Here is a 15,800-nt window from a genome sequence, read left to right as displayed (position 1 = left end):
CCAATTTGAGACACAAACCAGAGAATGTTCCTTCCTGTAGTTTGGAGAGAGAGAACCCATGAGCACTTGTTCACATGTAATGCTAAGCCAGCCACTCTGTGTGGTTTTGCAAAGGGGGGGGGGGAGGAACAAGGTGGGTGCATTTGAGTAGCATATATGAGCATACTGCTCAATCACAGTAAACCAGAGTTTATTTCAGCCTGTGGCTTGCTATAGCATGTGAACTGGGGCCAATATCTTCTGACCACCTTGATTCCAACATTAGTATTCTATATAAAAATGCATAGTCGGGTTTGGAAATCTTTTTCTCTAGTAATGCAATATTCTGTTCTTTTCCCCTCTAGAATGAAATGCATGCCTTACTTGAAAGATATTCTGTAAACGACGGCTTAGTAGCTGAAATTGAGAGATTACGTGAGGAAAATAAAAGATTGCAAGCCCACTTCTAAAAAGTCCATGTTCATGCAAGGAAAATGAGTTGAATTTTTTTTATTGTGCTATGGCACACTGATGTCATATGTCTGACACTTAAGTAGTATGTGTAAACTCAGTGTTTTTTCCAGCACTAAAGAACCTTATTTTAAAATAGAAAAGGCAATAGTTAACTGATTAATACAAAAATATGCACTAATAATGTTTATATCAAAGGGTTTTTTTATGGAAAACTTGAAATACATTGGTTATAAAGAGAGGCTTAACAAGAGTATTAATCAATTTTAGCTATAAACAAAGTGCCTTTTTATAAAGGGAAACTAAATAGGAAATGTATTTTGTATAAGAATTGCTTTGTTCTGATAAATTTATTATGCATTTCAGTTATTTTTTTGCAATGAAGACTTCCATGACAATGTCTTGGTTTTGTTTCCTTTGGCTAGAAAAAACATAAATGTTTCACATGCAGTTTTTATTGTATATTCTCTTTTGCTACTGACTTTTTCCTATAAATGTTACTTTGTAGGTGTAGGATGCAATCTTAGATTTTTGTTACAACTGAGTTGCATATTTACATAATTTAATGGCATACTGATAATTTGTTCCAACTGAATAAACAATTTGTGAAGTTGCATAAACATGCTTGACTAATACCAGTCCTCTGTTTCTGACTTCCAGCTTGGTCCTCAAGCTCTCTTTTTAGCACAGGTCCAGTGCAGTCCTAAGAGTCATAAGAACATCTGTCATTTTACCCAGTCTGCAGTTGTGGTTGGAAAAGATATATTTACCACTGTATGACTAGTCAAGAGCAGAAAATCAAACTCATATTCCTATTTGACTCTTGTCTTAAATGTAATGGCTGATTACAGGTTTAAACTCTCTTGGCATATTACCATTTTTGCATTGTAAATTGAGGGCTTACTTTGTGGTTCACATGCAGCCTGTTCAGACAGTAGGCAAACTAATTTTTAAAATGAAAAGTTGTTGCCAACATTTTGAACAGTCTTTGCAGCTAAGACTGCAGTCGTGCCAGCCTTCATCGAAGTAAGTCCCATTGAGCTTAATGAGACTGACTTCTAGGTAGACATGTCTGTAGAATTGCACTGTAAGATTATCATGAACATCTCAAGTTGACTACAAAACTTGGCTTGTCTTCAGAGAATTATCATTATCATTAAGGAACAGCCTTAAGCATTTCAACCCAGTTTTTGCCTTGGGAGGGGCTTTAGATTGGGTGGAGGGAATGACCAACCCTTGCAGCCTGGCTTTCTTATCATTGCTGTTCTCTGACGCCATAATTTCTTAGAAGCCCAAAATCTATATTAACAATATCAATAGTGTAATTGTTATGCACATAGTTGCCTTAGGAGGCTCTACCCTTAAAGGTAAACAAGTCTACTTGGTAATTTGATGTTCACTAGGACTTACTTCATCCCATTTTTTAGGATTTCAGGAAGTATGTTGAGGACTATCGCTTCTCCTCTGCTATTTTTATTTATAAATACTATGTTGTGAAGGACAGTATGAACATCCAATAACTTCTGCTGACCATCAGGGTCACTCAATTGTATGTGAAAGAGGAAGGTGCACTAAATGAAGCTAGTGATGTGTTTCTTGTATGTGTACAGCTAACTGACCCAAGATCTCTCTGCCCACGTTTGGGAGATTCCCCTCTCCCATAGCAGCCCAATATGATGCAGGCCCTATTGTTCAGGAGGCCTCCCAGTCCCTAAAAAGCATTTTTTCAGGGGTGCAGAGAGGAGCAAAAGAGAAAAGGGGTTGTACAAGCTGCCTTCCACTTGTGCTACCGCAAGCTTACTTTTTAAGGTGCCATGCTTTTGTTTTCATGGTAGCAGACTTGACCCGGAGTACTTCTCTGGGATTTTGGAGAAAAGAAGCTTCTTGACCTCTGTGTTGGCTGTTCCTTATATTTAGAGGTAACCTTTGACTGTGCAGACTTCCCTTGTTTTCCTACTACGTCATGAAACTAGGCAGCAATCATCCAGACCTCAGGGGAGTAATACAGGATTGATGTTCCTAAAACTGAAATTGCAGATGACTATATGCAATCATACCTATGGGAATTACTGTCGAAAGTAAAGCATTTAAGTGCGTGATTCAGCTGCAGCTTTGTACAGAAAGAATGCATACTGTTTTGGCAGAGATATAAAACTTGGAGATAACACACGTCAAAATAGTACTTGTCTTCATTTGCCCTCATTTTCGTATGTAAAGCATTTTAAAGTTTGATGCAAGAGAATTTGTAAGATATACTGCTTTGCTTTTGCATGCTGCATAGATCAAAATCAATGGGACATTAAAATGCTAATATGTAGACATAAAATCGAGAAATACCCTTAAAGGGGGAGAAACATTGAGTACTTTTAGTTTTAAAACTTTCACAGCAGCACATTAAATGCTTTTGTTTTGGTTTTATGTGTTAAGGTGCAATAACATCGAGAATTTAAAATTAAAGCATATATTTCTGTGTTCAATTACATGCCTCACCTTTGGCTTGTTATAATTTTCTTTTTCTCTATAATTGGGACAAGGAGGTGCTTTTTTGTTCTCATAAACTCTGATGGAAAACTTGGGCTTCACCAGTGGATTTCTTCTTGCATCTCTCATACAATGCTGATATGCTTCTAGGTTAACCACTCAGAAGGCAGGCAGAAAGCTTGTTTGCTGCAGAATATGAGATCCACTCCATTCAAAAGTGAGTGAATGTTTATGTTTAGAAGCTATTCAGTTTTGAAACAGAATAGCAGTATTCAGTAATTAACATTTTTAGTGTGTTTTGCTGTGATGGCTAATCACACACATGGAAGATCTGGACCCCACATGAAAGCCAGCCTAAAACAAATGATTAAAATAAGATGCGGTGAACAGGGCTGCACATTGTTCATACTAGGGTGTATTGACTTCTGTGTGTTTATGAGAAAAGATGAGTAGAAGACATAATGAGGGCTTAATTCACTTAGTCTGCAGTCATTAGGTGTGTGTAAGGAAAAAGCTGGAGCCAGCAGGATGGAAGTGAAGGCAAAGGAACACACTTGCACTCCTCCCTTAACTTCATTCATTCATTTCTTTAAAATTCATCCTGTTTCAGAAACATGTCTAATCCCCACCCCCCAAGGTTTAAGGATGTTCCTGGGGACTGTCCTTGGTTTGCATCGAAACCACATTGCAGCATGACCCTTTTGGGGCTCTACCAACAGAACTGGGCAGTGTCACTGCTGGGCAGTGACAACGGAGGAGGTGGCAAGAGTGGCAGGCTCCGACATCGGATCTCTCTCTGAAATCAGAGCCTCTGGACCCTGAGCTACCCTCCCAAGGACCATAGGATTAAATCCTTAACCAACTACACACTGTGCTGGCTTTTAAAACGTCATATCAGTTTCTTTTTCAATGTATAACCTACTCTGTTCAGTTTGGGGGCCGATAACATAAAATGCGCTGGCATCTGCCATCAAAATATAACAATTGGCACTAGTCAGGATTTTTTAAATGATATGTTATAAGTACTCAAAATTTGTCATATTCAACTTTATCTTTAGAGGAAAATTAGTTTCTATTCCTATGTTTCCTTTTGATAGAAAAGCCATCACGAGACTTTTATCTTGTCAATTCCAGGAGGTGAGAGCTTGAGAGGAAGGGGGTGCATTAATGTAGTGACAACTCTTCTTAAACACATCAGGAGGAACAGGCTCCACAACACATACCATACATGAATGATGCTGTACTTTGGGCCTTTAAACTGTATCATTTTAGGAAACTCTCAGACTACCTAGTTCCCTTCTTAAACAATTCTGTTTTATTCGAACAGAAGAAGATGGATAAAACAATACACGAATCAAAAATAAAGGGGATGTTCATATCAAATGAATTTGTACCTTTGATATGAAAAAGAGGAAATCTGCATCTTGTATAATGATTAAGTTGTCCAGAGTTCTGTAACCTTATGTTCCTTACTGACCAAAATGCCAAATCCCATGCAGTCCATTGACAAATTTTGGGCAAATTGTGGTTATGGTAGGGGTAGTGAGGATATGGGAGTTGTCTCTGTGTTCTAAAAAATATCACTGGAGATACAGACTGCTCCACTATTAGGATCGAAAAGCGCCTGGGAGGAAGATCTGCATAGTGTGATGGAGCAGAAGGACTGGAATAAACTGGCTAAATAAGCCAGTGTAAGTTGGTCTCTGTGAGTATGAGGGAAACTTGCCTTACTGCTATTCAGTGATGGTGCACAACACTGACACAATTGCTTCCTTCATGTGAAAAGCCTTTAAAAAGCAGGGAGGGAGGAGGTTTGCGGTTGGCAGCCAGATTTCTCGATCCCTAGGCTAAAGTTTTATAGGGGATACAGATTCTAGGTTTCGAGTTTTAAACCCACTTTTAAAACTCTAACCTGTGCCTATTGTATTACTATTACCCTCTTGTGGCACAATGGGTCAGTGTATGTGGCTGACCCATTGCTGGTGGTTCAAGCCCACCCAGGAACCGCGGTGGGCAGGATTCCTGCATTGCAGGGGGTTGGACTAGATGACCCTTGGTGATCCCTTCCAACTCTACAATTCTATGTTTCTTTGTGGAAAGACTGCCTACCCCCAGTTGTACACCTGCCACAAATATGCTGAGCCTCCTTATAAGTGCATTATGTTTCGGTGTTTTTTAACGCTGGGTTCTCCACCAGCTTCTATATCGACTCCCTGTTGCTTGCCTTGCCCTTTTATTTAGCTTCATTTCTTACTCGGGGTGAACCCAAGGGATATCTATATCAAGCAAATCCATTGTTTCCATAGTAACATGTCTTTCAGGAAGGGGGAGGGGAGCCATCTTTTCCTTTTAATTAACAAAATAGGCAGCAGAAACAAGGAATGGTGATGGATGCTGTATAAAATTAGAAAAAGCATTTGGCATCCACCAGGAATTCTTTCTGCTGCTCAGGAGTGATGCATATCCCTGAACTAACAGCAAAGTCTTCCCAGCTTCCATGCCTCCCTTTTGGGGCTTTCTGTTTATTTTAACAGGACCAAAACCATACAGTCTGTCTTTCTGAAGTACGTTTAGTTGCCATAGAAACAATGATGTAAGTGGCAGGGATATCTCTAACCTCCGCTTTGAAAGTGAAGCATGTAGTTGCTTAATATAGAATGGTTTGAAAGCCAGGCTCAAGCTTGGGGGGTGGGGGTGGGGGAGTAAGGGAATTTGATTATAATATCTGCTGTTGCAAGAGCACCAAATGATATGCCAGTGTTGCTGCTCCCCCCTTTCCCCACCGCCCTTTAGGACTTTTATTCTGTACAAAGTTGACAGGCGCTTATCTGGACGTGGTTGAAAGGTCACTTCTTTCTAGTGGGGCACCTGTCCGTGAAATCAACAAACACAAAAAACACCTGCATTTTAAGTCGCTGCTCCTGAAACGTCGTCTTGTTTCAATAGTACTGCTTCAGTGGCAGAATAGCTAAAGGCCACGAAACTTCATGGTTATGAAAGAAATATGTGGAAAAGAATGATGGTGTTCTCTTCTTTTTGCAGGCTTTAAATCTTCACACTGGCATTGTACTGCATAACATCCAAGATACAGTTTCTGCTTAGCATGCCACCATCAGTAGCTGAAAAGGCTTCTGCTGGAGCGCCACTGCCAGTTGGAGTAAGCCATACTAGGAAAAAGAGAGAGTCTGAACCATTAGAAGCTTCCTGTATTAATGGAAGATTCGATGGTTCCATGTCTCGGAAGAGAAGGAAACCTGTTCCCATTAGTGGTTTACTACCAATGTACATAGACATTGTTCAGATTTAAAACAACAATGTGCATTTCAGAATACAGAAACCAGCTGGCTTGCAAATAGGGATGGATGAATTTGTAGGTGGTAGGTGGGTTCAGCTTGACTCCCTTCATACTTTCAAAGCATGCACCCCCACAGCAGGCAATTGACAACCCTAGGTACAGATCAACACATGAACTGAATGTAAAGACCCCCCCCCCATTTAAATGAAAGAGCTCATTGCACATTGATATGCACACAGCCCTTTCTCATTCTTGCCAAATGTGTGGGGCTGTAAAGCCAGTGGGTATGGCAGGAAGGGGCTGATGGGCTCTTCCCCGCCTTCCTTTCAGCACGTGAGGCGTATTAGTTTGAGCCCCTGATGCAAATGCAAAATGGCCAGTCCGTTTAAGGGATGTAGAGAAGGAGCAGGGTGCCAAAAGACACACAGAACAGAGAGACTGGATAAGATTTCCCCATTTCAACTCATTACTCTCCGAAACAACAGATTTGCACAGAGTCCAAATGCATGGCAACCCCTCCCACGCTACCGTATCACTTTGATCTCACATTGTGATGTATAAATAAAGCAAGTCGGCCCTGTGTGATGCATACTATCCTCCTACCTGCATTTTTCAATTCTGCCCGGGTGTCCTGGTGTGCTGAAGCTCTTTGGTCTGAAAGGTTTATGGGAGGCTTATTAGCTGTTCTATTTTAAGAGAAAATTAAAATTTTAGATGATCATGTCAGTCACACATTGTAACTGGGAAAGAGTAGGATGTTTTAATTAACCTAAGTGCTTGCTCCTAATTGTGATAGCTAGATGCCCTTTTCCTTTTTATTTTTGACTGCTATGTCAGGGAAAGGGGAGGGGAAATTACTTTCCTCTTACGAATTAGGCAAGTGTTTGGGTGACTCCAAAATTTAATATTCTAACTGGATAAATTTACCAAGAGTTCTACCTTTGCAATTAAAATGTTAACAGTCAATTAGATAGCACCAAAGTGTGTATTGCTGTTAACTGCCATTAGGTGGCACTATTTAACCCCACTTAAAGAACCGCTTAAAGAATCAAAGTGCAAGTAGATAAATAGGTACTGCTTCAGCGGGAAGGTAAATGGTGTTTCCATGCACTGCTCTGGTTTGCCAGAAGCGGCTTAGTTATGCTGGCCACATGACCCAGAATGTGTATGCCGGCTCCCTCAGCCAATAAAGCGAGATGAACGACACAACCCCAGAGTCATCCGCAACTGGACCTAACGGTCAGGGGTCCCTTTTACCTTTACCTTTAAATAACCTCCACAGTTGACAGAACAGGAATTGTGTATCCTGAGGGCCACTCCAGAACTTGATGGCATTCATTTTGGGCTTCAGGAGGCAAGATTGGAATCAAGGAAGAACTACATACAGTTCTATATAAATGGGGTTGATTGCATATAAGTTTGGAAGTGAAACAGGATCACAAAAAACGGAGAGTGATTTCTGCATACTTGGGAAACTTGCTGTGTGGGGAGGTTTCATGAAAATGAGCAGAAGAAGAAGAAGAGTTTGGATTTGATATCCCGCTTTATCACTACTTGAAGGAGTCTCAAAGCGGCTCACATTCTCCTTTCCCTTCCTCCCCCACAACAAACACTCTGTGAGGTGAGTGGGGCTGAGAGACTTCAGAGAAATGTGACTGGCCCAAGGTCACCCAGCAGCTGCATGTGGAGGAGTGGAGACGCGAACCCGGTTCCCCAGATTACGAATCTACCGCTCTTAACTACTACACCACACTGGCTCTCGTCCTGTTTTGCTTATGCACACTGAAAATCTAAATTTCCACAATTAAAGTGGATCAAAGTGCTCTGTTGCCTTTGCACAACAAATCCACTTATAAAATCACCACTGTGTGTGTGTGTGTGTGTGTGTGTGTGTGTGGTTAGGAGACTGACAGGGGAAATGTACTGAGATGTTTGGGACGAATGAGTGATTACCAGGAAGCCCTATCAACACCCTACAGCAAATTGGAATGAACGGTCAATAAACAGGTTGTACGGAGGGGTGCTGTGGCAGTGACTGTTCTCACGATAACACATAATACGGTGCTCTGTAATTAACTGATTTTGAATTACTTGTATTCAGCTTGCATAGTTATGAATGTTTAGCTGGCAATTGTGTTAAGTATGGAAGGCAAGATACCCCCCACCTCAATCTCTCAGTCTAGCCTGGCGCTCTGTACCTAGTATCCAGATGTGTATAGATCAAAGCCGCCCAGCTCACCCATCATGCCAGGAGAGCCTTTTCATTCATGATCAAGTGGATATGTTGATGCATCTTCAGAGGATCAAATGGTTGTTGAATGAGTGCTAACAACTCTTGTCGAACTCGCTCTTTCCTTCACCTCTGGAGATCATGTAAACAGCACTGGTGCCACTACTAATAGCAATAACTCTCTGTGCCACAGAGAGACACTCTGAGAATCCCAGGGCAAAAGCTCTATGTGTCGCTGGATTCTTTGAGCAGTTAAATGTGTAAATGAGCCACATGTGAGGCCATGAATATGTTTGCACACTAGGCATATGGATGGGGCAGGAGAAGCCCATAGGCAGCATAGATGCCTCTTGAGCACAAGAGAGGGAAGGCTCACATGGAATTCTCTCCCCCCCCCCCATTTTAGACAGTTCTTCACTAAGTGACAGGGTTCTGCATCTGAGACTTTTTCCACAGACAGAGCAGATGTCTATCACTACCTGTGGGAGTTATTAGGAAAGAATGAGCAAGACCAACTTGCTGTCACTACATCTGTCACAGGAGGATACAAGGCATAGGCTGGCAATAATTTCTGGTTGGTTCCCTGCCCTTGTCCTAAAGACTGCTGCAAAATGTAGAAGCATTCTCATGGACGTGTGATGCCTAAGTGGAGTTGCCATCGCTTTTGGAATTGCCTGTGGTTGCAATGTACTCTGGAGCAATGACGACGAATTGTCTGGGACTCATAACCACAGACTGTCTTAAGAGATTTTTATAGGGCAGTCTTATGCATCTACTCAAAAATAAACTCCACTGTAGTCAGTGAGGCTTACACTTTGGTGTAGGATTTCAGCCTTGCAGATGTGTAGTGAAATACCTTCAACCTATAGAGAATATTAGCTTTTGAAGATGTTGCCTTTATATATACAAGTTTATTGAATGGAAACTTTTTATGCTTTGCCACTCCTTGTATCTTTGAATAACTTTATCCTGATATACATTTTTTATAAAGGCCATACCTTGAGTGTTGTTTTTTAAAATTAATATTCTAGTATGATGTTTAGTTCTTCTAAAATTGGAATAGCTCTTATTTTTGTGAAATTTTGTTGCTCACAATATGCGTCCAGAAGAGGGCAGAGCTAGCCTATGTTTTAAGCTTCACCTTACTTCACTTAATAAGAGGCATTAATGAGCACTTCTTGGTCATGGGAAGGAATTATTGATATGTGTTTGTGAGCACCGTTGCTGCACATGTGAGAAATTTTACATTTTTTGCTATTCCCAGTTCCTTCTACTTTGTTCTCATTTATTTTCTGGCATTCCTATCCTGCATTCCTTCTGTCATGGGACCCAGGATGGTCACCCATCTAGGCTGTCACCAGACCCAGACCTGATTTACGTTGAGCAAAATGGCGGCCTCATGTGCCTTTGGACTATATTCTTGGTTGCCAGTTTTGCACGGCCATAGCTTGAGGCCCCAGGTGGAAAAATGTATATTTTAAAATTATTATTTGTAAACATCTTTCTAAATATCTCTAAATACATATATTCATCCCAATTTTTACACAGTGGTGATAAAAGTGCCTGTGGGGACAACAAGAACTCTAAAACACAGATAGTTATTTGAATTGTAATAATTCTTTCATGGCCATTCCATTCAACATTCACATGATTCTGTACTATCGTATCTAATTTCAATAATGAAATTAGACTTTCTTATGAACAATATGTAGTTTAAACCGTAAGGATTTAGACATTATTTTGGGGAGTGGGGGGGGGTATTGTAAACCCTTTCCAATATAGTGGGTTGCATTCAACACAAAGTAGCACTTTGGAGACGTGGAATGACTTATGCTTGCTCAATAAGACTTCCCCCTTTGTGTCCCCTAAAATTGTTCAGGAGCAGATTTGTGGATGGCAGACAGCTTGTGTTGAGGGAGGAGAGCAGGGGAAGTCCCATTGAGCAAGTGGAAGTTGTTCTGTTCACACATTTATTTAGTTGACTGCCATCCAGTGTTCATGCACTCTTAAATCCTAGCTGTACCTGAGCTGGATCTGAAGGAAAACAAAAGCCAGACTGTATGCTTTGCTTGCCCTGACTTTGCTTTTTTGTACTTTGTTTTAAAAGCACATAACATCGATCCTTTTCTGAAGTAACTTCTAAGGACAGCAAAATCAAATAAAAACAAGACCACCAAAAGAATTCAACACTCCTTGAAAGCTCAACTGAAAAGAAAAAGCCTTACAGTCTTTCCAAAACAGTATCAAAGGGCAATCTTTCCTAATCCCTCTAGTAGCAAGGACCAAAATAGCCTGGCCATGTTATTTTGCTGCTCCTGTCTGGATCTGTGACATGGACAGAATGGGCAGACACCTGACTTCAAATGGTGAGTGGGCTGCTTTGGAAAAGGTTCTCCTTAAGGTGGGAGAGTCCAAGGCCACAAAAGGCTTTAGATCAAAAGAAGCTAACCTGAGAGCCTCCATGTGTTGCTGCACTACAACTCCTATAATCCTCAATGATTGGCCATACTTCTGAGGCTAAAGGGAGTGTGAGTCCAGCAGGAGGGACTAAGATTTGCCCATCACTGCATTTTGACTAGCTAGGGCTTCCAAGTTGCCATCAAGGACATCACAATAATCTTGGAGGTAATGGAAGGATAGGGCAGCACATCAGGACTTATCTAAAAGAAGAAGAAGAAAGCCCCCCGATCTATCACAAATGAAAAATCCATGTGGCAAGGGTGAAGATAGGAGGGCAATAGGTCTAAGCTCTGCATACCCTGGGTTTGTGTCAAGGATTATGGCCTAACACCTTTTAGAAAATCCCAGTGAAACAAAAGTCTTTTAAGGTCCAGTTTCTATCCTGCGGCTCTTTGTAGTAATGCTTTCTGTGCTGGAGGCTGTGGACCAGGCCTTGAAAACTAGCACACTGATTATGTTTCCTTGTGCAATATTAGAAAATTAAGCAATTCTTCCTTGACACCCACCCCCAAACAAAAGATGTATCATGCAGGTTGTGTGAATCATGCATCAACCATCACTCAGTTCTCATACAACATCACTTGCATGCTGCTGGGTGCATTTATGTTCAGTGTTCAGTCCCATTCCCCAAGCGAAAAACAATGCCACAGTTTCAGCTGGGCCAATGATGGATGTATATTTTTCACACATCAGTCTTAATATCTTAGCCTACCACAGTAGAATGATATTAATTTTGAAACTGATTTCCTTATCTTCATAAACTTGCTTTCCGACCAAAACAAAAATACTTCTTTCTCCTTTTCTAATATCTGTAGGCAACATATTGCACTGGGATTGCTGGAGCTCTTTATTGGATCTGGGGGAACAAAAGTGAATGTTCTGTCTGAACTGGCCCTCCCCATGAATAACTGCTGCTATATCTGCCTTAATGGAAGCTAACCGTTCGTAAACCCAAATCATTTAAATGAATGAGCTGTAAGAGAAGACACAAGTCTGCAGATGATAAAGAAATCTGCTAGTTTTGGTGGGTAAACACGAAGTGATCCCTTGAGTTTAAATGTATACAGCAGATTTTAATTAAAGGTGCTACAATTTAGGTTTTTTTAATAAAAAAATCTATCCTCAGGTAAATGTTTAATGGGTACACTGTAATGTAAACTCTGAGTGGGAAGAAAGTGAAAAGTTGCTTCTTGGGTACATCGTTATATTTCACTCTCGGGATGTTGATGTTATATAAAACAGTATTACATGGCCTATTATTTCAGATCAATTACTGATTAGAATTTTTTTTCTATCTCAATCTTACATTGTTAAATTCTCTCTCTCTCTCTCTCTCTGCCTATTTCTAGCTATGGCTGATTTGCCAGCAACAGCTTCTTTTGGGCAAGTATGACTTGGTCATGGCACTTCATGTGCTGGTAACTTCGGGATCGGATTATTGCAAATAGCTCTCCATGAGGGCTTCCCTTGAAGATGACTTGGAAACTCCCAACAGGTCCAAAATGCATTAGCCAGTTGCCTTATAACTCACATAACCCCTGTTATAAACCAGCTGCATTGGCTAATGGTTAATTTCCAGGCACAATTAAATGTTGTAGCATGGCCTAGGACCTGCTGGTGAAGAGCAGGCAATAAATTTGCTGCTACTAATACTACTAATTAACATAAAATAATATTGTGTGCATAGGGGAAGATTGGGTTAGAGGTTTGCTGGTGGAAGTGATTTTTCTGCTTTGCAAATGTGTGCATTAGGACTGTGGTCCTTTTTATTATATTATGTGGAAGTATCTTCTGATTTTTGAAGAGCAGGACCCAGGCCTTCAGCAGCAGCTGGTGGCAATTAGAGACTGTGGCACTTCTTTGGACCTGGCTCAGAGGCAGATTTAGCACAAGCCTTGGGGGTGTCACAACTACGGTGTAGAATAGAAGGCGAGAGGCAGGGGGAGCACCAAATTTAGGTGCCACAGAGGGTGCCACTGGAATTAGAGGCCCCAAGGTCTGCCGCTACCTGGCTATGCTACAGCCATTCCAGTTCTCCTTTGTAGAGTCTCCCATATTGTGCTGTCACCTGCTCTCTGGATCAGTAGACTAAACAAGAAGCAATTCCCACACTTTTGGAGTGGTCTGTAGTTCTGAGGCACACGGTAGAGTAGTAGTGTCTAGTATTTTGTACTTCCTCTTTGTATCACATGTACCCCACAAAGGCTGACCATTGTTGCTCTAGCTTGTGAGTTTGAGAATACTATATCATACCCAAACAAAAACAAAAACCCAAGGTGTGGGATATAACACATGGATTTGAACTATTCTGAAAGCCTATCTTATTTTCCCTCCTTCAGTTATTTGTGGCAGGAGGAATATCGTGTGAAGAGGGGTAGGATAGGAGAGAGCAGATTGAGGGAGGGAGGTGATAAGGGAGCAAAATTAAATATGGGGCTTTTGTGTGAAAAACGAAGAGAAAATTTTAAATGAGCAATACGCAAACAGGCAAATGGAGTGATCACAAATGGCTGTGAAGTGCTGCTTTGGGGAGATGGACACTGAAACACTCTACCATGGAATGTAAATATGATCACACGTATTTTAGATTTAACTGTCTGGTTCAAGTTAATCCACTTTACCCTTTTAAACCTTTTGCTGGTGGTTTCACTGTTCAGTGTCGTTAAGGGTGTTGAGAGTGAAATAATCCACTTTAGTGATCTTCAGTATATGCTGTTTGAAGGGGAGGTCACTGGCTGATGCAACAGCTTGTGACCCTGCTCTTTTTTCTTCTTTACTTTTGATCTTTATGCCTCTGGCCATGGGATGAGAGAAGTAGCTGACAATCAGCCTTGCTTTCATCCCATTTGCATTTTGGGAGGCAGAGTTCAGTAATTGGTAGCAGTGGCTTGATAATCCTACTGCATAGTTCAAGGTCAAAGATCAGGAAGGAAATACTCGTGGTCTCTAAAAATAGGCATTCCATAAATTTTTGGATGATCTAAAATGAGGGTGTGCTAGATAGTTTTGAAGGGTTTAATTATCCTTATTTATTAACAGCATTTTAATGCCACTCATTAACAAGTACGAGGGACGCGGGTGGCGCTGTGGGTAAAACCTCAGTGCCTAGGACTTGCCGATCGTAAGGTCGGCGGTTCGAATCCCCGCGGCGGGGTGAGCTCCCGCCGTTCGGTCCCAGCTCCTGCCCACCTAGCAGTTCGAAAGCACTCTTAAGTGCAAGTAGATAAATAGGGACCGCTTTAGCGGGAAGGTAAACGGTGTTTCTGTGTGCTGCGCTGGTGCTGGCTCGCCAGCTGCAGCTTTGTCACGCTAGCCACGTGACCCGGAAGTGTCTTCGGACAGCGCCGGCTCACGGCCTCTAGAGTGAGATGAGCACGCAACCCTAGAGTCGGACACGATTGGCCCGTACGGGCAGGGGTACCTTTACCTTATTAACAAGTACAGTGATACCTCGGGTTACATATGCTTCAGGTTACATACGCTTCAGGTTACACACTCTGCTAACCCAGAAATAGTGCTTCAGGTTAAGAACTTTGCTTCAGGATAAGAACAGAAATCGGGCTCCGGCGGTGCAGCAGCAGCAGGAGGCCCCATTAGCTAAAGTGGTGCTTCAGGTTAAGAACAGTTTCAGGTTAAGAACGGACCTCTGGAACGAATTAAGTACTTAACCCAAGGTACCACTGTATTTCTTTATTTTTATTTTTTTTTAAAACCCCAGATCAGTTCTATAATTAAACGGGAGTGAAGTGTTTAGTAACAAATCCAGTTCCTTTGATTTCTCTATTCTAGAAGTTCAAGTTCCCATTTTCAAATGGAAGAACTGGAGGTGACCCTGCAGAATAAGTCCAAGAGAGACCTCACCCAGTAATTTTCAGGTGTGTCATGAAATAGACCAATTGCTTGGCTGCTGCACTTCCTAGATCAGCCTTCCCCAACATGGCGGCCTCTGGATGTTGTTGGCCTCCAGCGTCTATCAGCTCCAAGCAGGAGAGTCAGTGGTCAAAGATGATGGAAGTTTCAGTTGAAAACAACTGGAGAGCACCACATTTGCGAAGGGTGGCCCTAGTTGAATATAGTCGCTGGCCATTAATGGTCAACATCTCTCAGGAGTGTGCCGTAAGAGCAGCACATCTCAAAGATATGCAGTTAATCAAGAAGCAAGAAGCTTATATATTTGGTTGTTTCAAAACAATTATTTAATAATAATAGAAAATTGTTGTATAGACTTAATATTTCATTTGTTCCTGCCCTTTCTACAATGACCTCAGGGTCCAACTAGATGTAGCATTAAATGTGTCTTTGCATTTCACATGCAGGATTTAAACAATGCAAAATGCTTTGGGAAGGGGGAGCGGACTGATAATTAATAGGATCAGAGCAAGCATTAAGAGGGAAGTTAACTCTCTCTTCCCCTTTTTCTTGCAAAAAATCCCTTCTCTGAAGCTAGTTGCATTGAGAAAAAATCCCTTGTTTGCAGCAGGTTCAGAAGAGGGTTTTTCCACAACATAGGAGGAAAAGCTTATATGTTATCTTTGTGGCTTTTCTGATTCTAGTAATTATCTGCCCCCCCTCTCTGATACAATTAGCATTTTAAAAATCCTTTGCATATTAGGCACATTACTGTCTAATTTGATCCTCAGGGTAACGTAAAGGAGGGTGTGAGCGGTGTGTGTGTGTGTGTGTGTGTGAGAGAGAGAGAGAGAGAGAGAGAGAGAGAGAGAGAGAAAGAGAGAGAGAGAGATCCTAGTACTATTTTAGACATTCCTCACATTTTAAGAATGTCAAGACACACTGGTTGACTTGATTTTTAAAACTGAGCTCTGCTTTTGTGCTAGTACAATTCAATCACATTCAATATAATTTTGTCAAGCAGAACATACAGGG

At 41.4% G+C, this 15,800-nt stretch overlaps 1 protein-coding gene across 3 annotated transcripts in view; it reads left to right on the top strand.

The window, feature by feature from the left end:
• The window catches only part of NEDD1 (NEDD1 gamma-tubulin ring complex targeting factor), a 35,470-nt gene extending 32,543 nt beyond the window's left edge, over window positions 1-2,927 (top strand). For all 3 annotated transcript variants that reach the window (XM_083462911.1, XM_083462913.1, XM_083462912.1), the window contains one exon: window positions 345-2,927. In XM_083462911.1, the coding sequence (XP_083319037.1) occupies window positions 345-449 (105 nt within the window). In that variant the 3' untranslated portion in view covers window positions 450-2,927. The remainder of the gene's footprint in view (window positions 1-344) is intronic.
• The last annotated feature ends 12,873 nt before the right edge of the window (window positions 2,928-15,800 follow it).

The sequence above is a fragment of the Podarcis liolepis genome, assembly GCF_965112155.1.
Source record: "Podarcis liolepis genome assembly, chromosome: 10".
NCBI lineage: Eukaryota > Metazoa > Chordata > Lepidosauria > Squamata > Lacertidae > Podarcis > Podarcis liolepis.
The sequence above is the reverse complement of the archived record's forward strand: the minus strand, read 5'-3'. Positions and strand labels throughout refer to the sequence as shown.